The sequence below is a fragment of the Cebidichthys violaceus genome, unplaced genomic scaffold, assembly GCF_023349555.1.
Source record: "Cebidichthys violaceus isolate CVI_PGR_0920_01 unplaced genomic scaffold, fCebVio1.0.p SCAF_3, whole genome shotgun sequence".
NCBI classification, from domain to species: domain Eukaryota; kingdom Metazoa; phylum Chordata; class Actinopteri; order Perciformes; family Stichaeidae; genus Cebidichthys; species Cebidichthys violaceus.
The window spans coordinates 11,661,599-11,684,860 of NW_027176483.1; the positions used below are offsets into that span (position 1 = coordinate 11,661,599).

A 23,262-nucleotide genomic window follows, 5' to 3' on the forward strand; every position below is an offset into this window, starting at 1 on the left:
AGCACTGGGGCTGCTCTTTTGAAATATTGTAGGGGGCGCTATGGAGGCAATTTAAAACGGCCAAGCCAAACACCCATATAAAATATGTCCTCCCATTACCTATAACACATGTATAAAGTTCCATGAGTTTTTGAGCATCACAAGCCACTGATCCATCAGCCTACTTTTTCATGGCGAATGATGCGTTGCCATGGCAACAGCGTTCAACGAAAACTCCCAATATTCATGATGATGCATCATCAACGTGTTAAGGCTATCTTTACAAAATTTCAGACTGATCTGGTGAATTGGCTAGGAGGAGTAAATAAAAGTATAAAATATGACATTTCCTTTTGCCAGTAGGTGGCGCTATGAGTTATTGAACATTTTTCAAATGAAATGTGCTAAGGGTTGAAGTAGCATCATGCATAAGAAATTTCGTGCAGATTGAATAATGTACCTTGGAGTTATAACAAGTTCTTTCTTCCAGACCAATGAGGCAAAATGGCCGCCCCGCCACGTCAAGGTTCTTCAATGAAAACTCTAGCTTTTGATAAATTTTCATCACAAAGGTCTTAAGAGCATCCTGACCAAATTTGAAGTCGATTGCATGAATTCTCTAGGAGGAGTTTGTTAAAATAGGCTGAAAACGTGAAAAATCACCAAAAAACTGAAATTGAGTGAATTACTGTAGCGCCCCCTATTAGATGAATGGACTGAAAATTGCAGGGTTTGTTTTGCCATGCGATGTGAACATATACTGCAAATATGGTGATTTTAGGATACACGGTTGAGAAGTTATGTGTATTGATAAACAAGCCACGCCCCAAGAAGTTCATTGGTCCGTATCTTCTAAACGCTGTAAGATATCAACAAGCTTTTGATAACGTTTTGTGATATAGATCCAATAATGATCCACAGCAAATTTGGTAGCAATCGGACTAAGTTTGTAGGAGGAGTTCTCAAAAATGAGTTTTTCACAAAATTCAAGATGGCGGAAAATTTTGGTAGGCGGAGCTTAGGGGTCTGAGAGGCTTTTTTGTAGATCTAAGGGATCTGGACATGTGTGTTGAATTTCAAGTAAATCGGACATACTGGCCGAGGGGCGTCGCCGGTCCGACTTGTAGGGGGCGCTAGCCATTTTTTTTCACATAAAGATGCAAATTATATCATACCTCTATTTTCACCAGGCCTGACAAGTCTGCAAAATTTGGTGAGTTTTCGTGCATGGCAAGTCCTCCAGAAATGCAGCCAAAGTTGAAAAATAAAAATCAGGAAAAAAATAATAAGAAACATTAGAATCTCAATAGGGCCTTCGCTGGCCCGACGTTGTCGGTGGCTCGGGCCCTAATAATAATTGGCTGAATGGTGGAGTCAGTGGTGCGTTAAAGAAGATTAGAAATAACAGCAGAGTTGATGCTGTAAGTTGATCATATTGTCCAACTTTGACTATGCTGGTATGTCTTTTTAAACTTCCAGTGAAGGGATGGCAGGGGCTACTTTGGTTCTTGATAATGTTAAATAAAATCACCAGAGTTTCTGGTATTTGTTGCCAGGATTCAACAACAACAACAACAGAGAAAGGTCATTGGCATGCTGATGGTCTTTGCTGTTTACAGTACTTCACTGAGGTTATCGTAGAATCCATCTCCCTTTCTATTTCGTGCATTTTCTACTCTCTTGCTCTCCATACTCTTGCTCTTTATGCTTGAGTGACCACAATTACAAGCTGAAGCCAGCACAGGATGCGGCAGTGATTTAAAATGATTCATTTAGGGAATGCAGAGAGCTGACAAACTGAAACACATACTCCCACTGCAGCCCAGCATCCCACCCACGTACACTAAAAAAGACTAAATGTAGAGCTGCACTAATACTGTAAATATCCTAAGCAGGTATTGACACTCATATTTATTCCAGAGAACCACATTAAAAAAGTTCTTAGCTGTTTTTTCTTGGGTTATCACAAACAAGCATACTGCATTTGCTCACAGCCCTAAAAACACTGTATACTCTGGCCTGTCAAATCTTGTCTCCATCTTTAAAGGCGACCTGTCTCAATGTTTCTAAATGTGGGACCACCTCAGGGGACGAGCTCCCCCCCTCTGACTGAATGAACTGTGATGTTTGATAAGCTTTGAGAATGCTGCAGTAAATTCAGCCCAGCCAAGTTGGGCCACAGGCATTGCTATCTATCTGTCTATCCAACCCCCACTATTTGATGGCCTGAAGGTGTAGATATGAATCAGATGTCAACAATGTAGCAGTAAAAAAGGCGGAGATGGAGGGAGCTGCAACGGGAAGGTGAATAAGAGAAAGAATGAGCTAAGAATAACCTCGACCGTCCCCACTGGCACACAACAATTATACCTCCTGTCTCCATTTCCTTTTCCTGCTGCCAACATCTGACCCTCTCTGACAACACAAATTATAACCCCTACATGGCCAGAGAAAAACATACTGGCGTCAAGCCTATTCACTGACACCTTTCTGTTTGCTTTTGTGTTGTCTCTTTATATTCTGATTTGTATGATTCATGCTGCAATATATCTAAAAAGAACACATACTTGATTATTGTTTGTTAGTCGTTTCCATTTTTACCTCACAGAACAGGTGAAATGAGTTGTGAGATGTAGATACAGTTTAAATTCATTGGCTATCATCTTTGTTCAACACTTAGATAATGAGATCAGCAACTGAAAGCCTCCTGTGTTTGAACCATTACTGTACATTTTGGATTTATTTTCCACAGTGGGAACAGCTGATTGAAGGGGGAGAAGGTTCCCTGATAAAACGACACAAAACACAGCTGTGCCGTATCACACACACACACACACACACACACACACACACACACACACACACACACACACACACACACACACACACACACTCAAACTGCACAAGGGAGGATGTAGTTAAATGTGTTTCGTTCAAAGACTCGAAGACCATCTGAGGCTGTATGTCAGCCTCCTCCCCCGAAGGTCTAATTTACACTCTATCCTTCCATCATTCTCTCTTTCTGGTCTTCTTCTAGAAGCTATTGGCTTATCCAATGAGATCCACAGATGTTTATTTCACTAGAGAGGAATGTGAAGGCCCAACATCTCAGACAGACGTCAGCTTAATTATTTAGTCTGGATACCGTGCCCCCCCAAAAGAAAAGGACATTTTTTGTTTGTCTGGATTTTACATGAAGGAAAGTACCTTTTTTGACAGGTTGGAGTGATAGTAGAGACCATGTTGGGGTAAAAAAAAAAAAGATCCACCGTCTATTCTGTAGATTATGAAGCTCAAGCTAACATCCGTGATCTGTGAGTTTGAATTTCTGTTACACCCATTTCTGCTCATGATTTTTTACTCATGTAAAGTCATGGCAAGATAAGAGCCATCCATTTCCTCGGACAGACACTCCCTCCCTCATAATCGGTACTTTCCTCCACTCTCCTGCGCAGAAAAGATATATGCTAAAGAGAAAGTAATACTGATATTTGCAGCTCTTCACATGGAAACATTTGCATTTGGTTATTCCTGCACAGAATCATTTCAGATACAGAAACAACATGCTTCTTAAACAGTTCACAGTGGAATGCCATGTTCACCAGCTGTGTTTACACTTCTTGCATGGGTATGGCATTTTTGTGCTTTAGTGTTTCGATTTTTTTTTTTATGTCTCCCGATCCTTCTCTTCACCCAGCTGCTGTACATCCCTTCTGTTTCCACTTTCAGGTCACTTCACTCTCACTGTAGAGCTTATTGCTCTCTAAGCCACAAAGCTGTGTGTTCCTGCTGAAAATAAATAAATAACCGCACGCTCAGACACTTGACAATCACTTGACAATCACTTACAAACTCAAAATATAAATAAACAAAATGGAGACAGAGAGGAAAACTTGAAATCCTGCGCCCACTTTCTACCTCTCTGGTTGTATGTTTTTGCTACAGTTGAAGTCTAATGGCCCTATGTGTTTAGAGTTTACCTTTGGTGGTATGGCTTGGTGAATTTTGTAATGTGTGTGTTGAAGTGTGTGTGTGTGTGTGTGTGTGTGTGTGTGTGTGTGTGTGTGTGTTTATGTATTTGGAAAATGCGTTTAATTGGGCTGTGGGTTTATTGTTTAGACTGCATAGCTGTGATGTTTAAAACTGACTGTTTGCCTCCCGTTTAATCTGGGAAACGTAGTCTGTTGGTGTTTTGTTTGGGTCACTGTGTGTGTATATTGGAGGAAGAGAGAGCACTCAATGGAGTGGCTACACAGAAAAGGATTTATCTACGCCTGAGATGAACCAGTGTTTGTTTAAAAGTTACAAAACTATTGAAGTGTAAGAAATGTTTAATCGTAAGTTGCTGGAAAAAGTAAGCAAAGATTGGTAAGGTTGTGCATTGCAGCACTTTGCCTTCCTAGCAATGATTGAATATGTACTTAAATCTTTTATTTGAGTAAAAATGGCTATGTTATTTTATGATGGAGATAATCCTCCATTTCACATTCTTGTATGTAATGCTATGTGTATATTCATATTTGTCATTGTGTAACATAGATAATTCATTGGTCTGCAGCCATGGAAGGCAGTCTATCAGAGCATGGCTGTCTTTACCGGCTGATGATTGTTTAATGGTACTCTAAATAATGTGGATCATATTACCAGCGCTACTCACCTGTGTCTTATTCCTGATGTAAAAGAGTTTGCTGTGGAATCCAAACCTCCCTTGAATTTATGAATCTTTTAATGTTCAGTATGTAGTTTTAAAGTTAAAACTACAAAAAGAAAAGATTCTCTGGAATGTAATCTCATAAAATGTAAATGCTCAAAAAGCATTGCTACACTTAAAGTTATGTGTTGATTTTGGCCATTCCTGTGATACTGTGAGTCCATTTAGAAAAAAATTTTTTTTACTGCATGACTCTGTGCAGTCCTGGTTCTAGTTTTCTCATGCCTCCTGCAATACGGCCTCGGCCTCCAGCAGCGTAATGTCTGTGTTGGCTCGCAGTGGGGAACGGTGGAGCAGCGAGGCAAAGCTCAGCTCCTGGCCGTAGGAGGAGGAGCTACTGCTGCCAGGCGCTGAGCTCTCCTCCTGCTGAAGCTTCCGACTTCTGGTCAAAGGCTGCAGCAAAGTCGCATCGGGGTCTGCCCACGATTTCCGATACGGTGGAACCAATGACAAGCGTTAAGGATAACTAATAGCCAAGCTTCTCGCTGATGGTCTCGTTTACTATATAGAGAGATCAGTATTAACATGAGATTGTTTCAGTCACAAAATTAACTTCTGCTGCTGCAGTTGTATGCTATGGTGAGCATCTCTTTACAGTGAATTTGGGAGATTTTCAAACAAGCAGAATGAATGTTGTACTCTCTATATCTTACCAGCTACACACTGCAGAGAAGCAGATACACTTGGATCTATAAGTTACAAAGTAAGTGTGTAAATGTTAGTGATATATATATATATATATAGCACCCATCCCAACACTCTATAGCCATAACCTGGATGCATGCTGACAACAGTTTGAATGTTGGCCATTTAGTTTTATTGTGTTTGCCGTCATTCATCACTTTCGCGGTACATTTAGGAGATATATGGTTGCCTATTGGGGAATCACTGAAGGAGATGTGCGAGTGTATATGCTGAAGGTGTCCTGTATGACTGAGACAACGAGGTACCACTTTATTTACTGCAAGTATAGCCAGTAAAAGACATATATTCACCTGTTATTTATTAATCAACATTAATGCTTTGTGTGTATTTGTAGTCTGCTGCACTTCTGTATATTTGAATTTCCTGGGCATACTCAAAGTCCTTCCATGCTTGTTGACATGTCCAGTTGAGATCTAATTAATGATCCTTATCCCTAATCATTGATAAGTAAGAACCATTGATAATTAGCTCTGCTCCAGTTGTAGTTAGAGCACAAGGAGACTGGTGGCAGCTCATGTAATCAAGATAAGTCAAAATCAGTTCAAGTCTATTGGCTCTAAAGCTTGGAGGCTTGCATGCATGTGTGTGTCTCCCACATTGAGTAGAGGCTCCCTGGGTGACCAAGCCTGGCCGACTGCCCTCTCGCTGGAGATCTTCACGATTACTGTTAGAAATTACTCACAGATTGCCCTGCATTCTGTATCTTAACATGCACTATGTGTGTGAATGTGCACAAGGCCCTCTCCCACATGAATACCACAAGCATGCAAGAAAAGCTGTTTCCTTCTGTAAACAATTGAGGACTGTGGACCTACTAATGGAACATTAATGCCCAAGTTTATAAGAATTTCTGCACTTGGCATGTTTTACCAACTGCCAAGTGTTTTAACACAACTTTAAGAGGATGAGACAGGGGATATGGACCAAACACTCTGATGTGATATATTGGCCACTTACCTATCCCAAACACATAATGTACAAGTGAAAGTGTTTCCAATTTGTTAAGAATTAATCCCTTGGAATGAGAGAAGATTTTGCATCCTTGTAGAGACATTTCTGCTGCTCCATATATTATTGCTCCTGATCTTCTCCTGTTTACATTTTAGCAATACCATCACAATTGTGCGGGAGAATAATCAGCCCCAACCAAGACGGCATCTCGTTCTGAAAACCACTAACTAACTATCTCACATTTCTGCAGCTTCCCACCTCATCCAGAGTGAACAGTTGATCCTCCTTAATGGAGGATCAACTGGATAACAAAATTGTAGAAGTGACTGGGGATTATGGGACTATTCTTTGGTTTGCATTATCATGTCTTGCATTGCTAAATCCCCTCAGTTCACTCACACTCCATATTTCAAGGCACAGGGATAAACGAAACACAAAGCAAGCTACCATTGTGTAAACAGTGGGAAGAAACACATATCATATTATATAAGTCAGTAATGTGTATGTTTTCTTTCTTTCTTTTTGTGTTGTTCCTTACTGTTATGTTATCGACTTTGTTCTTATTATAAATGTTTTTATTGTTTCTGTTTTTACCATGTAAAGTGTCTTTGAGTGCCTTTTAAAGCGCTATATAAATAAAATGTATTATTATCATTATATGTGTGTGAGCGTGTCTTTGTGTGTTGTGCACACCAATACAACATACACAAGTTGATGTATAGACTGATATATGTTATATTTTTACATGGTATGGCCCCGCCTCCGCTTAGTGATTTTATTAAACAAAGCACTCAAAGCAGCAGACTCACTAGATCTGCTTCAAGAGGGGATTGTGTCATTTCACATAGGTCAAGCTCTTTTAGCAAATCTACATTCTCTGTGAAGGCAGCTCACTCATGGAATACTCTGCTACCACATATACGCACACAAAACATGTACACAACATTCAAACACAGCCTTAAGGAATGGCTTGTTGCCGATCAGGTGTGCAAGCATTGATGTACTGTCTGTCCTGCCTGCTTGTTTCACCTACAGTATATGTGCATTTGTCTTGTTCACTGTTGCTATTTTCTATTTTTGATGTGTATGTTATGTGCCTCAGTGTTATACAGTATATGTGCTTGTACATATTGACACATAAACTTGGTGGGTTTGTTCTGCCTGACTACTCTGTCTACTCTGCTCTAGTGTTGTACACTTTGCTTTTGCTTATATGTGTATTGGTTTTGTTTATACGTTACTGTCTATCTATGAATTTGAATTCCATTTTTATTTGAAATTTTGTAATTTTAGGCAGCCTTCAAACATCTGGCCCGGGGACAGCAGATGAAAACTAGCCTCTCTGGCTAACTCTGGCTCACTTACAGTTTCACTGTTGATTGGTGTGCATTGTCCCTGCAAAATAAATACACAAATAAAAATAAAATTTGAACCATAATGAGAATTACTCTGCTGTATAACTCTTTCACTTTGTATTGCAAGGCTCAGCAGACATTTGTGTTGGGCAAATATCTTTTCAAGAAGGCTGAACAATAGATGATCAACAATTTTGTCCTTGGTTCAGACATCTATTAGCTGCTCCTCACCCTAATTGGACGAATGGACCACTTGCTGTGCGGTCGTCGGTCTTTGCTCTTGATTTTCAAATAACTTGGCAGCTGTTCTGGGAACATTGCCAAAAAACCTACCCATTAAAAACGGTTTCTCAATCGATTCACAACAAAAAAGAAGATGTACATTGCTGTCAGCCTCACTGTCCTTTTTGAGACTTGAAACAATTAGAAAATGTTCAAAGGGGCTACAAAGAGTCACTTAACATTTGGGGATTTTGGGTTGCTGGTGTCCTAGGGGTTAAGATACTGACCATGAACTGCAATGTCGCCAGTTTGAATCCGACCGGGGACCTTTGTTACCCATGCATCTCTCTCCCGCATTTCCTGTTTTCCACATTTTGATAAATAGCTGCACAATATCACCGGGGATGTGATCCAATTTCATCTCAACTTAAAACTACCCCCAAAATGATGTATAGAAACTATTTTGAGAAATAGCTATGCATACTGTACTTTGGTTTTAACATCAAATTGTCACATTTTCGCTTTTCTTTGTGTAGAAAATTGGTCCTTGGGATGATAAATAGTACAGGGTAACCACACACACACACACACACACACACACACACACATACACACATACACACACACACACACACACACACACACACACACAATATTTAGCACAACTCTCAGGAGGGATAGGGCAGGGATGGGATGGACAGCATGTGGTGCTTTACACAATGTATGTCATCAATGCTACTCATCAGTAATGGTTTTGCTTGTATGTGTGTGTGTGTGTGTGTGTGTGTGTGTGTGTGTGTGTGCGTGTGTGCGTGTGTGTGTAGGAGTGGTAGTTGTCGTGAGGAAGTGCACACCCTAACACTGAACCTCCCAACAGGCAGGGAGGACAACTGTTGTAACCTGTTAACCTTTAACCTAATCCTCTTAGGTAACTGGGACCCAGACACATCTGCTGAAGACACACCCAGAGCTGGAGCAGCAATAGGTTAATTGCTGCAATAGGTTAAACACTTTTTTTTTTGGATAAAAAAAAGCGTCTGCTAAATGACTGTAATGTAATTACCACCAAAGTGCAACAACAAGCTTATCCCATCTCACTTCATGAGTCACTAAAACTCTCTTTTCTGAATCCAACATTACAGCTCTCATGTTAAATGAATGTGACCTCTGTGTGTACTTGGCTCTGACTATTCCACAACTTCTGCTGAGGGAGAAAAAGAAAAGTTTTGTGGATTTGGACTCACTCATGTCTGTGTGTACATCTATGAGAGCGCCAAAGAAATCAATGTTTACTTGAAAATCAACCAGGGGTTTGGGACTGCACGCTCTTGTCTAAAAGACACGTGACCAAGGCATCCCACCCAGCAGGATCTGCTGCCTATGAGCCCAAATACAGCTGCTCTTTCCTCTCACCAGCACCCGAGCGAAACCCAGAGGAACAAAAACCAGGTTCAGAAACATGATCAGCATCGGCTTTGATTGGACAAGCATGCTGACATATTCAAACTTCACCATTATCAGATTATTTTAGTAGCATGACACACATTTTCATGATCACATTCATTTGAGTCACAACTGGAAAATGAGTCATGCAAGGCCATTTGTCTCTCTACCAGTGACGTGCGGTGAGGTTGGTGGCTGGTGAGGCACTGACACTACATAAGTCAGATTTACAAATATATGAACCCAATAAAGTAGCTTAAATCACCATTAAATTGGCAGCCTGCACATTGACTACTGGTTGTTTTTCATATTTCATATCAGCATTCTTTACACACACATAGGTAAGGTACATATTTGATTCCACTGGGAGCGTGTGCGCCGCAATCTGCCCCACCGGAACGTTTCAGAAGCGGAGCGCTCGCGGGCACCACCCGCGAAAATCATGAGATTCCGCAATAATCTGTGTAACAACCACGGATGTATAAAGAGAACAACAAACACATAAAAGGTTACTTTACCTGTCCGACGTTGAATTGCTGTTGATTTGGTCATATTCCTTGACACGCGCTCAACCCAGTTAGTGAAGGATTCACAGTCTGAGGTGAGGCTCAGCTCGTCACTGCCTCACCTCACGCGTTTCCTCTGTTTGAACAGGACATAAGCTAATTCAGCGATTTTGATTATTAAAATGCTTGAAATGATTGGAATCATACTGAAATTACATTTATAGCACAGATCAGTAGAGAAATATTAATATTTATTTTATTTTCGCATTATTTGTTTTTTACTTGTCATATGCCTCCCCGACCGCATGTCCCTGCTCTCTACCCTGCAAGATTGTAATATTTGTACACTTATTATACTGCTACTCAAATCAATCAGCTCATTGTATCATAATATATCAATTTTAAAGAGCTATAACCTGTAATTAATGGCTTTATTTAACACTTTAAAAAATGCTTTTCTATACTCCATTGTACTGTAATAACTTATATGCAATATCTCCTGGAATATACATGTATTACTACTTTTGATTTCGTTTCTAAAATGTGAGATTAGTCCTCCGGGCAGCGGCGCAGATGCTGAGGTCCCCTCCCCTCTTGCAGCAACAGCAGCATAATTAGGAGTTTACCGTCTGTCTTTCCCGGGGCGAACTGCCACAGAGTAACCAGCCATCCAACACACACACAGAGTGCAAGAGTTCAAGAGCGCTAGCGTGCGTTTGACTACAATTAAGGGGAGTGGAAATAGTTGGGGGGAAGTATCAGTTTATTCATCCACTTTTCTTTTGGTCGGGACGAAGTTGCGCAAGTGTGTATACTTTTGGTTACTTTTCACTGTGCTTCAGGCAATTAAGGAGAGTGACGCTGCTGTCCACAGCGTGGGCATGTGTTGCATGTGAGACACGGATCAGACTGCGCAGGTAAGATGAGAGACGTAGAACTCTGACATACTGTTTTTCAGTTTACTTACTCAGCTATCGTCTTTCCCATCTGTTGCATTGTAGTAATTAACTTGCAAGTTTAGCTACTTATGTTGTCCAGATGACAGTGTTTTTTAACACAATATGGCGACAGTTTGTGGATTTGTATCCCGTTGTAGACATTTCTACCTCTAAATTTAAACATCTTGCTTTAACGTTGTTGTGGTAATCTATTTTATTTTAATATTTGATATTTTCCAACTTTAAGTTCTGCAGAACAGCTTACCAAATTTCCTAAATTCTACACTTCAAACCCAGGATTTTATGCATATGTCTGTCGACTTTTAAGAATCTCCGAACAGCTTTGTTTAAAGCATGGTGACAAATTACTTCTTAGATAATACAATGAATTTTTAGATCATTTTATAATCCTATGAAGACGTTTTATCAATCTGTAAAGAAAAAATAATCGTTTTAAATTGCTTGTATTATTAAAATCACCAATATGTGTAATGCATGCTATTCATCAGGCAGCATGTGTTCCTGAAATGTGCAATTGAATGTGACTAGGCACACTTAAACAGCCAAGTATTTTTTGACAATCCAAAATATTCACATCAGTAGTCCACTGAGTGAATGGCAGTGCATTAATCAGTCGACATATTTGCTTTACTTGTGGAGCTCAGCTCATTGTCATGTGTGTGTTTCTGTGGTTTACTGTGCAGCATATAGGAATGAAAAAGAGTCATGTGGCTTTCGTGGTTAGTTATTTGATCTTTCCCCTACCTGTATATCTAAGTTCTCAAGGACCCACTCTCCACTTACTGCGCTTTTAAAGGTTTATCTAACTCCCTACAAGGCGCTTTGGGTTAGGGGGGTGTTGTGAGTGAGGCAAATAAACTATTTAAAGGGAGGCAGAGAGATGGAAGTTGTGTGGGTATTGATTTCTCTGGCAGAGTTTCAGGGCTTTCGATCAGCATGACTGAGGAAAATAAATTATTTGCGCTTCGGGTCACATAAAGACAACTCAAAATCTTGCCTGATTTTCTCCTTGAAACATTGTCCAATCGTTACGTCACTGAAGTGGTGTCTGTCAGGCATACTTAATGCAGTCTGCTGTATACACAGCAGCAACTGCAGATGGGGCAGGCTGATAACTGCTGCTGAAATCACAACCTGGAAATGTACGCAAGTGATCTTTGAAAACTTTAAAGGCACTTTTGAAAAGTGACAGCATTGAAACGGTATTCCATCTCATTTCTGTGAGCGCTCTGATATGGTTGGGATTGCATTTCATAATAAGTTATAATGTGAGTCTGGTTGAAGGGTTTTGGTGGTGTATGTGGGTTCCTTTGTTCATTGTATCACTTTAAACCCACGCTGTGCTAACCCTGAGCCTCCTGTTTGCTTTAATTCACTCTTGTTCTGTATTGCTTGTATGGTCTGATCCAACATTACCCTTAAAATCACAGCAGCAATATTCAGCTGTGTTTTGAATGGCCTACAGCACCATTCCTGCGCTCTGTGACAATGTCATGCCATTCACGGCAAGGCTTTTTCCTGGACAGCGATGAAAACTGAAAACGGAAAGAGTTCTTTCTCAAAACTCAAAAGGTTTTGGGTGGATGCTTTATTAAAACATACTTGTAATGCTGCACACTAGCCTAGCCTTATACGGTCATGTTTCCAGAATCCTTCAGCACACACGGACAAAGCAGTTAAGGCACCTTTACTGCAGTGGCGATGTTAGAGAGTCTACAACGGCTAGTTGCCAATGACTTGCAGACAGACAGCCCGGCTGGGTTTGCCTGCCCTGCAGCTCTGTGGCCTCCGTGTTTCTTCTGTCTCTACTGAACTATACTGGAGCTGGTGTGGGGATAACGGCATAACAAAAGCCTTCCCAGGACTGAGAAAGAACAATTTCTTACTTAGTTACTTACCACATTTGTAGAAGACAGTAATGCTCTTGAGAGGAGTTGGTGCATGGCGTACATAGATGAACCCTCGTATCCTCGGGCCATCAGGAGACAAGTAAGAGCACTTACAACTGTCAGTCACTGTTTTCATGCCCTGTTGCTCCCATCTGGCTACCTCAGGATGGTATAGGCTTACACACACACATATGTTCATACATGCAGACACTCATCCACATTCAGAGTTGCACGTCGGGGTCATGCCCTGTTCAGCATGTGTAGAGTTACTAGTTTTGTTGTCCCTTATCAACAAACATATCGGCATGTTTATCTAAATGCTGTTGTCTTGGTTACATGGTTGCTTTATCTGTTTTGAATAGCCTCTCAACTTTGTTTCCACTTTATGTTTTTCCATTTCCGTCCGCTCTATTGAAAAGAGTTAAACCACAGATCCAGTATCACTCCCGCCCCTCTTCTCCCAACTTTCCTTTCACTCTGGTGTGATAGCAGACCTGAGCTGGCACTGTCTCGAACCTGTGGGCTCCGTCTCCCATCGGCAGATTGGTGGATTAAACGGCAACATTAAACATAAAGCAAGTATTTAACAAATGCAGCACAAACAATATTATGTTTCTTTGGTGTATTTGGTTACCATATCAGCAGTTACTCAGAGTATTCACTAGGTTTTTTTTTCAGATAACAGCTTAGGGAGGGACACAATGTGGACAGACAGGACCTCAGGGTTGGAATTTTATCCATCTCCTCAGGTTTCTCTCCACAGACATACTCTTCACCACCAAAACGGAAGGAATTCCACTGGAATGTTGTCTTGTCCGAGCATTACCATTCACTAATAATAAAAGTGTGATTGTCGTGAGATGTCTGTTATTTTTAACGTAGTGTTGTGAATGTGAGCAGGGCCTGAATAATTCACTCTGAGAAATTATCACATAAACTCTTTTACTAGGGCAGTGGAGTTAACTGTCAGAGTCGTTTAGTTGTGTGAGAGGGGCAATCTGTAATCAAACTTTTCTGATTTATAGGATTTATTAGCAGGTAAACGGCTGCAGGAAATACAGACTTTCCTTATGGCAAAGGATCAAATGTTCTTGTCCATGGAGAGGTATTAGATATCCTTACCTAACATGTTTTGTAATATGCATTCATTCACTATTTAGGGCCAATTTACTGCTGCATTTTAAACTTCAAAGCCCATCTCTGTCTGCATCACCGCGTTTGGATGATAACGTTTTCTGTAGAAGAGGATATTTTGGCAATTTATTTTGCATTCAATTTTATGAGGGATATGTAATTTCCCAGGAGATACACGTGCTGTGCTGATAGATAGTGTTTCACTCAGATAAGGTGGGGTAATGTTTTTGGTTTAATCTAAAATGAATCACATTTTGCTGCCTTGATGTTTACTTTATGACTTGAGTAAACAAAATACAGAAAAAAGGAGTTAGTAACTTCCCAAAAAGCTTTAGTGTATGTAGGTTGAGTTTTTTGATGTCAATCCATAATAATCTTACATCGCCGAAGTATCACATGTTTCATATTTACTTGCACTTTGGCTACAGTTAATTCTCAGCATACAGTTAAACACTATGAGAGCTGCACCATGTGTGCGATGTCTTAAATGTATTATGTCAAAATAATTTAAACGGAACAGAAGACATCAACTCTTCAGATCAATATTACTAATTGTTTTGAGCAGACGTTGGAGACAGAGCTGACAGTGCTACTTTACTTTGTTTCTAGAAGTCTAGTTATGGAAATAAAATATACTGTATGTTACAGTGCCAAGACATTCAGAGAAGGAGTGGTGCTTGTCTGTATTTGAGCAGTTTTGTGTTTAGTTATAGCCCACAGAAAAATGTTAATGCTCCTTGTATATGCTTTATAGTTTGTGTTTAATGCAAACACAAACAGTGTGGCCTGGTGGCTGTCCTGTATTTTCCCTATGAGACATGAACTCACACAGACTCACAAGAGAGTTACATGCTTGCTTAAATGCAAGGTTGAAAAAAAGATGATTGACTGTTGCCAAGAAAAACAAGCAATGTCTTGAGAGCTAGAAACAATTACCTATGTTGTTCTGCCAGGTCAGTGCCTGTGGTCGGGGAATAAAGACAAATAGCTGTGCTAATGCACTCTGTCCTGTGGAGATGGAGGGGTTTGATAGTAGTGTTCTCTACAGGGCACCAGGGTGTTGCTAAATGCCTCATTAGGGGTGGTCTCTGTGTGAGAATGCCCATGGCTAAAGCACTTCTTCCCCATCTGCTCCATGTCTGCTGACAACTTATGCTGGGAATATTGTTTTTCTTAAAAGTTCAGCTACTTAACATTTCTTACTTAGCATCTTAAAAATAGATTTGGGATCCTTGTTAATCAATGTGTGCTGGTGAACGGTTGTTTTATGGCACATATTCACTGTTTGACGTTGAGCCCCAAACCAAAAAGGTCAGTATATTTGAGGAGGTGACATTTATAAGATGCTATATGTTTGGAGATCAGAAGCCAGCAGCCCCATATTGGCTGCTATAGCTTTTAAATCTGTCACCATCGCCATCAGGATTGTTTCCCATCACCCCCTGCACCGTGTGCCGGCCATGCTGCCAATGACAACAGGGACTCTAGCCGCCAGGAAACAGAGGTGTTAGCTTAACCCACATGGCACAAGCTGTCTGTGTTTTCTCTTTCACACCTCCCTCTCTCTCTTTTCATTTCTATTATTCACCCTTTTCACTTCCTTGCTATATTGTGTGACAATCCCCTGTTATTGGATGGAGACTTTTTAATGCTCTTCTGATACATGACCTTTCTCTTTTGTTTGGGGCCTATTCTTCTAGAGAGGCGCTGAACAGGCCTGTACTGCTGATAGATGTAGGCACTCAAGCGGTAAAGAGAGATACATTACTCGAACACTACCCACATGGGTGAAATCGTGTCACTGCTCCCCTGAAGATACTGCAGGAAGGATGAGCCCCACTGCCAGTACTATCGCTGTCACTCACAAAGTGTGCAAAGACTGCATTTAAACCGGCCCACTTTCTCACTCTCTTTGCAGATTGCCCATCCATCACGCGCCGCTCTATATCTGTATTTCTAACCCTGAAGGTGTGAAGGTGCCTCAATTTGTCATCTTAAATAAACATCAGTCTGTTTATCAGGGTCTAATCCTCTCCAGTTTAAAGCTATGGGGGGCTTGGATGGGTGCCACTCTGCCCTGATTCTACGTAATGAACTCAAGTTTCAAACACCAGATGCCAAAACTGGACTGGGAAAATAAATTAAGTGAAATGACTTGTACTTTTACAGCTTGTATCTGTCTGCCAACATGCCATGCAAATCTGTGCGTGTAGGTGTGAATGAATGTATGTTCCCAGAGTGTCAACTTATATACATATTTTCTTAGGCGCTGCATAGACAATGTTTGGCCCAAAAGGTGATCTTCTCTTGTCCATATGTCCAGTTCTTCCAACCGGAAGCAACATGCTTGGTTTCAGAATTTGATATATGTGAGTGTGTTTGCCACATCAGAACTATTCATTTAGGCAGACATTGTTTATGTTGTCGCTAGACAGGTCGCTGTGTGTTTTCTGAGATGGGGGTAGAAGGAAAGTAATGAAGGAGATGTTACAATAAGGTCTGAAGGGGGAGGCATTCTTTTGATGCATCCATTCATTTCTTCATTGATTCCTTGGTTAATTAGTAGCTAGATGGCTGTGGAATGTGCAGGAATGCAGTTTTAAAAACACTGTTTATATTCATTTGGTACTTGGATAGGATGATGTACTACATATGGAACAAGTCTGATTAAGGGTGAAGTTATCATGAGGTAACGATGCATTCCAGTGGGGAACAATAAAACACTTTTCTTGAGGTGGCACAAACACATCAGTATGTGTGTTCATTTGTTAAATTGCACCTGGTTAAGAGTAAATCAGAAACAATTAATTATAAAAGTAATCACATTGAAGATTCATAGATACCTATAATTAATTGGTTACTGGTTCTTTGCAATAGTTCCTAGTTTCAGGCACAACTTGTTAACTGCTCTGCTGTTAATCTTCAGTTAATTGCATTTTCCTGATTTATTTCTTACTTGTGTCTTGATATAAGGTGTTACCAAAGAAAACAACATTCTCTCTGCAGACTCATTTGTTGCATGCCCTTCAAAACAGCCTTTGTATTTCGATGATCACATGTGCATGTTTGAAAGACTACTGTCATATGCATATGTACGTGCAAGACTATTGAAAATCAACATCAATGAAAAGAGTAACTAAACCACAAATGTATTTAAATGGACAACTTGTCAATCCCAGCTGGATGTTTGTCAGTTCAAGTGACTGCGATAGAAACGTGGCTACATTTCCATAATTTAAAATTTAAAAAAGTACCCCAAGATGTCAAATTTTTGCCACAATGATTTCACTTTGCCCCGCATTCAATTAGCACACATCGCTCTAGTTCTCCTCGCTTATTAGTGCCAGAAAAAAGAGCGAGGGTTCCCATGACTGTTCACTCATATGTCTCACTTTCCATTGAATGTGAACTAATGTGTGTGCTACACACCTCTTTAATGCACTGTGAAGTCCCAGACAGGACGTGGTCCATTTTTTTACAGAGCATAAAGGAGGAGCTGACAGGGTCATAAGCCAATGCTAAAACTAATGGCAAGTATCATTTATCTAAATAATTAAATGAGTTATCCAAGTCAAAAGAAGATAGAGGGGAGAGAAAGGCTGAAAGAGGCATAGCCGAGTGAAAGATAGTAGAATGTGACTGTTTTGTTAGCAGGACCTTTGTTTTGGGCAAACAGATTTAAAGGCAACACAAAAGGGAAGCCAGTGACATGCAACAGCTGATGTAGGACGGGTAAAGAGAGGGGACATGCCTGTAGGGCTCCATGGTGAAATGACTGAATAGTCACAACAGAAACCTGTGTACATATCCTGCACAAAGTTAGATGAGACACACACTCATGCACACACACACATACACACGCACACACACTTATGATTGCTCCTCCCTAGCTTGACTCTTTACTCCCGTCTCTCTCCAGGGTTGCAGAAAAGGACAGAGTGAAAGCGGAACTAGAGTACTCCACACACCATGAAGAAAGGGGACTCTGGTAATCAGAGCCTGGATGAAGTTGGGGCTCTGCAGTGCATGTCTGGCAGTAATTATGGCAGCAAAGGGAAGAGGATTAAGGTACTATCCCATCCAGGGGTGCCATTAGTGGGATTGATGTTGTTGGCCACCCTCCCTTTTGGAGCAAGCATCAAACAAACTGTCCCTAGGGTCAAACTCAGCCAAAGAGGTAAGAAATATTGTTGATTTGTCTTTATTTTTTCATTGTTGTTACATGTTAATATTTTGATATGTTCAGTATTGAAGTTTGGCCGAAAAATATAGTTTGAGTAGTTTTAGGCCATTATGGATCTTTTATCTCTTGCCAACAACCTTCGTCATCAGTGCAATTGCATTTATTCATTTATAAAGTTGCATATGTGAATCTAATGACTCACACCTATGATTCGTTTGATTTTTTTGGTCTTTTTCAAACTTTTTTTTCTGTAGGAGTTTCAGCCATTCAGTGTGCATCTTCAAAGACCATGTCTAGCAATGTCTTTGTCTCTTCCTTTAACATTTCTTCTCCACTACAGTATATCTCTTGTAGCTTTGTACACACAGCCAAGAGAGGCAAGTGAAAAGAGAGATTCTTAACAGCATAACTCAGTTATGCTGTTAAAGTAAATGGCCTTTGAAACAACACTGTAAAGTAGAGTGAGAGATTTAAGATTCACTTACTGATCCATTAGCCCACTTCATAATTCCGTTTGTCACGTTTGATGGGCTCAAGAATGTTCCCTGGTGACTTTTTGTGAAACATCAACACAATCTATTAATCCTTTCATTGATATATCCATAATACACAAGCCTGCAGTTACTAAAATACAATGTTGTTGCACGTTGATACTCTCGGTCAATAGTGAAACTGTCGTGTGTATATTAGCCGGTCCCGGCAATGTGCACTGCATCCATGTGTATAGTTTTGCGTTCACTGTTTGCTTTGTGCCACTGGGGGAAAACTGAATTATAGCTCCCCTTAAAACCCATTCTAAACTCCAGGGCAAACTTAACTTCAAAGTCTCCATCCCTCTCATTCTATGAATCAGCTATACAAGAAACCACACAGATGAACTTCAGTCTTGCTCCATAAAATTGAATCCCCACTGCGACCTTAAAGTAAACTCACTCTGACTTCAACCTCCAAAAGCTCTCTTCTGGTCAAAGACTTCCTAAAACTATGGCTGGAAATAGATATGTCCTGAGTGTCCAACATAAATATATGTAAGTAGCTGGAGAAATAATGATTGCTCAGGACAGTGTTTACTCAGCAGTTAGGCGAGTATTTAGCTCTACAGTTTGTCTCATTTGGTTTGTTCCAAATTAACCTTTTGATAAAATAAAGCTGTTCATCATTTCATATATGATTGCAGTTTAATGGGGCCATATACGTATATGTGTTACAACTTTGTTGATACTCTGTCAGGGTGTGTCTCTTGGCTTAGACTACGAGCACAGATGACCGAACTTCACTGTTCATTCAAGAGGCCATCCGACTGGTGGTTCGCTTAGGAGCTTAGATTAACAACAAACGATTAGTCACATCCAACCCTGTTGCACACATCATACACACTCACTGTCATCATCTCATCAGTGCACACTCTTCAAAAGCAACACCACCCAGCAGTGATCACTCTTCAAACATCGCATCGCCCTCCTGTGAAAGCGCGGCTGACCTGAGTGATGGGTGAAAAGATCAAAGTGAAATCATCTGTGATTGAGTGAACACCTCCAAAACAACTGCCTTCTACTCCAAACTTATGAACTCCCCTCTGAAAAACACATCCCAAGTTCAAGTTTGGTCCCGAGACACAACACAGACATTGTGGCCTTCTGCCAAATGAGAGGTGAAATCATCTGGTTTAGATATTTTGAATATGCTGCACATTCAGATGGTTGTTATGCCTTTGTTTTTAATATGCGACCAAAAAGACAAAGTTACACCACATGCCTTACTATCCTTAGTCTTGCGGCCTGTATTACTCAAAAGCTACGATTTATTAGTCATATAGTCATAAAGTAGAAAGATGCTTTATAGGACATGTTTTTTCTCAATACCTAACCTCAATTTAGTGAATAGATGTGTTTAGTAACAGAAAATCAAAACACATTTAAGTGATAAATCTGGCTGTTTGTTGGTTTATTTATTTATTGGTTTTTATTAACATTACTTGCTGTGACGTTACTCTGTCTCTTCTGAAACCATGGACAGAACATCCTACACTGCATATTAATAATGGCAGACTGAGACTGTGATCCTGCAACCTGAAAACAGCAGCCTCATCTCAGCTATATCTTACATCCAGAGTACAGTGATCAGTATAGGTACTTGAGGTAGTGAATATTGTTTGAATTCAGCTTAAATTATGTGACTCTTTCAGCAGATATGGCAGATTCATATACAGCAACATTACAGCAAGTATATCAACTTCAACCTTCAGACAAAAGGCATTGATGCGGCACCTCATTAATCAATCAATCAATTAGTTTTATTAGTGAGCACTTCTACAATAGCAGACATTATAGTATTATAGAGCTTGAATTTATAGCTGATCAGCAGAGCCTCAAAAGTTTGGCAGCAAGCCAACAGGTTGATGTCTTACTTAAATAAATGTGTGGATGAGAGTGCCTCAGAGCTCCAGCAGAGGAGCTAATCAGGAGTTGTTAAGGGAGATGAGGGTTCTCTTCTTTGGAAAAATGGTTTCTGTAGGCTCATAGTGCTACCTGTTTACAGAGCAGATTAGCATTAGCCGAGGGCTAGCAGGCCTAATCTCTCTGTGAGGTTTAGCCTGCTGGGGGCTGGAGTGTGTGTAGGGGTGGGAGATATGAGCATGTGGGGGTGCTGTGTGTGTGAGCTTGTGTATAGGAGGAGGTATTAAGCAGGATTGTGTGGTGTGGAGGGGTCCTATAAGTTCAAATATTGATGGTTGGTAACCTCTCCAATCCTTCACACCAAGAGGGTAATCACAATGTCAATCCTTTCAGAGTGACTCCCACAGGACTCCCCCACATTGAGCCAGTGTTTATTCAAAGCATGTTGCTGTACTGGCACACTGAAAAGAGCCTGGTGATAGAAGAGATTTTCTCAGATCAAGGAGATCAAGGACACAGTGCTGAGCTGAGAAAGTTGTCAGTGCTCAGCTCCCAGAAATGGTAGCTCAGAGTCCAACCGATACTAACACAATACACAGCCTGTTTATGGTATATATTGACTCTTTACATACAGTTTATTAAAAATGCTACCACTATGAATCATATACAAGTCAACAGCAAACTATACCATCATCTAATGGGTGAGCAGCAGGTATTCCACCTGCCCTTATCACATTCTAATCTCACGTTACCCATGACAGGCGTATGGTGCAGCCACAGCTCATGTTTAGGAAAATATTCAGTCATCTGCAAATTAGGTCTAGTCTGGAAAGTATCGGTATGGAGACAAGTAGTTTTAGAAAAAGTAAACCTGCCACCACCTTTCAAAAGAACTGAGAGATGTCTTCATGGTTAATGCGGTAGCTATGAAAATACCCTGAGGAAGATATCTGATAATGCATCCACTAAAGTTGTGTTCTGATACTGTATCTCTTCTCTATCAGCATGTGTAGCTAAAGTGTTGAACCACTGAGGATTAGGCAAGTTTCAAGTCAAGCCAAGACATGTTTTTTTTTTTTTTGCTAGAAGAGGAAACCCAGTGCTTGTCTTTGGGATTTCGGTGTGTACTGTGTGAACTGAAGATAATAAGTTAAGCTTGACAGCGTAATCCTGCTGAAATAATCTTTCCAACATACTGTAATTCAATGCTAGATGGTGCATTTTTAATTATAAGGGCCATGCATTCACTGTACTGTGTGGATGTATTAATCTCTTCGTTTGTATCTATGTCTGTCTGCCGCTCTCTCTGAGCCAGAACTGCTGGAAGCTGGCAGTGTATCTCTGTTTATGGGACCCTCTGATGGCCTGCACTCCCACTCGCTGCTGCTGGACGAGGAGAGAGGTCGTCTTCTGTTGGGAGCCAAGGATCACATCTACCTGCTTGACCCTGACAATCTGGCCAGAGCCCCCAGAAAGGTACACCGCTGTGAAGAGGACTGAAGAATGTGCAAATTATATACACAGTAGAAGGCTATAGAAAGATCCAACGAGAAAAAGAAAAACGAGGCAAAGAATGAATTTAGTGCAGTAAATAAACAGCAACTTTTGAGTTTTTAGCTGTTCAGGCCATTTGCTATACTTGAGAGGTTGTTTAGATAGACAGTGACGTGACTCCAGGTAAGATTTAAGAATCCTCACACCCTCTGACAGGAGGATTGTGCTGTTAGAAATTCAAGTTTGAACAGGATATGGAGTTTCTCCTCCACACACAGTAAATGACCCACCCTGCAGACATCCAAACTCTTACTTGGAGTCACTTGAGACATCCTAACAACCTTTCTTATTTGCTGTGAGCAGCTCATTATTATAGAGACAGACCATGCTTCAGCTCATGATACTTGTACTTGTCTTGCCATTAATTGAGGTGATGTAAGGTATTTTTTTTCCATTACGGTGTTGCTAAGTTGAAATGAACTCAGCCGTGTATTGTTTTAGAGAAGAGCTCACCTCTCAGTCAACAGCAGTCTGAAACTGTCTGTCTGGCGAGGTCAGGGTCATCATGGTGGAAGGCACACACACACACACACACACACACACACAGAAGTACGTAGACATACACAGAGTATGCATGCTCACACTACACATAAATGCATTTGGACGAATGCCATGTGTTAAAGTTTGTAGCTGTGAGTGTGTGTTTATGCAGCTGAAATTCATCCACAAGTGGGACGACAGTGTGTATATTTGATTTTTATCTGGTTGTTTTAACTCTCTCAAAGTGTTGCCTTTTTGTTGCTTTTCTGGTTATTGATACCGATGCCAGGGAGATATGCACCAAAAGTCTAATTCTATCTGACCTCTGGGATCAGCCCTTGACAGTGACTATGATCTAGAAAAGCAATCTTTGTGTTTCACTTAATGAAGAAGCATGCCTCGATAAGGGACCCTTAGGCACTAAAACACAATCAAATTTTATGCTACCAAACATTCCAGTTGTTTTTACCTTTATTTTCAGGAGATAGTTGCTATATTGTAAACTTTTGACCACAGTTTTTAAATAACCCAATATGCTGTGATAAAACAAGGCCACTGATCACTTGATATTCTGGCTTTCAAAACCAGTTTAAGCCCTTCACAAGCTCCACACCGTACTCAGTCAGCAAATCACGTTGTAACACTGTTTTTCTGTATGAGTTCCTTGGCAGCATGCAATGATTTGGGATCATGAGATGTTTTAATATTTGTGCTGGTGTGTTTGCATGCATATTTAGGCTCTGTAGACCCATGAATAAGTTTGGCGATAGCTCTTCTTGGTAGGATTTAGGGGCG

The 23,262-nt window shown here is 40.5% G+C and overlaps 1 protein-coding gene across 2 annotated transcripts in view; it reads left to right on the forward strand.

The window, feature by feature from the left end:
• sema3d (sema domain, immunoglobulin domain (Ig), short basic domain, secreted, (semaphorin) 3D) overlaps positions 1-23,262 on the forward strand; it is a 66,473-nt gene that overhangs the window by 25,294 nt on the left and 17,917 nt on the right. The window contains exons 1-3 of one of the 2 annotated variants that reach the window (XM_068722907.1): positions 10,703-10,789; positions 17,774-18,031; positions 21,749-21,909. In XM_068722907.1, coding sequence (XP_068579008.1) covers positions 17,824-18,031; positions 21,749-21,909 — 369 coding nt within the window. In that variant the 5' untranslated portion in view covers positions 10,703-10,789; positions 17,774-17,823. Of the gene's footprint in view, positions 1-10,702; positions 10,790-17,773; positions 18,032-21,748; positions 21,910-23,262 lie in introns of those variants that run through there. The other variant, XM_068722908.1, reaches the window with a different exon arrangement.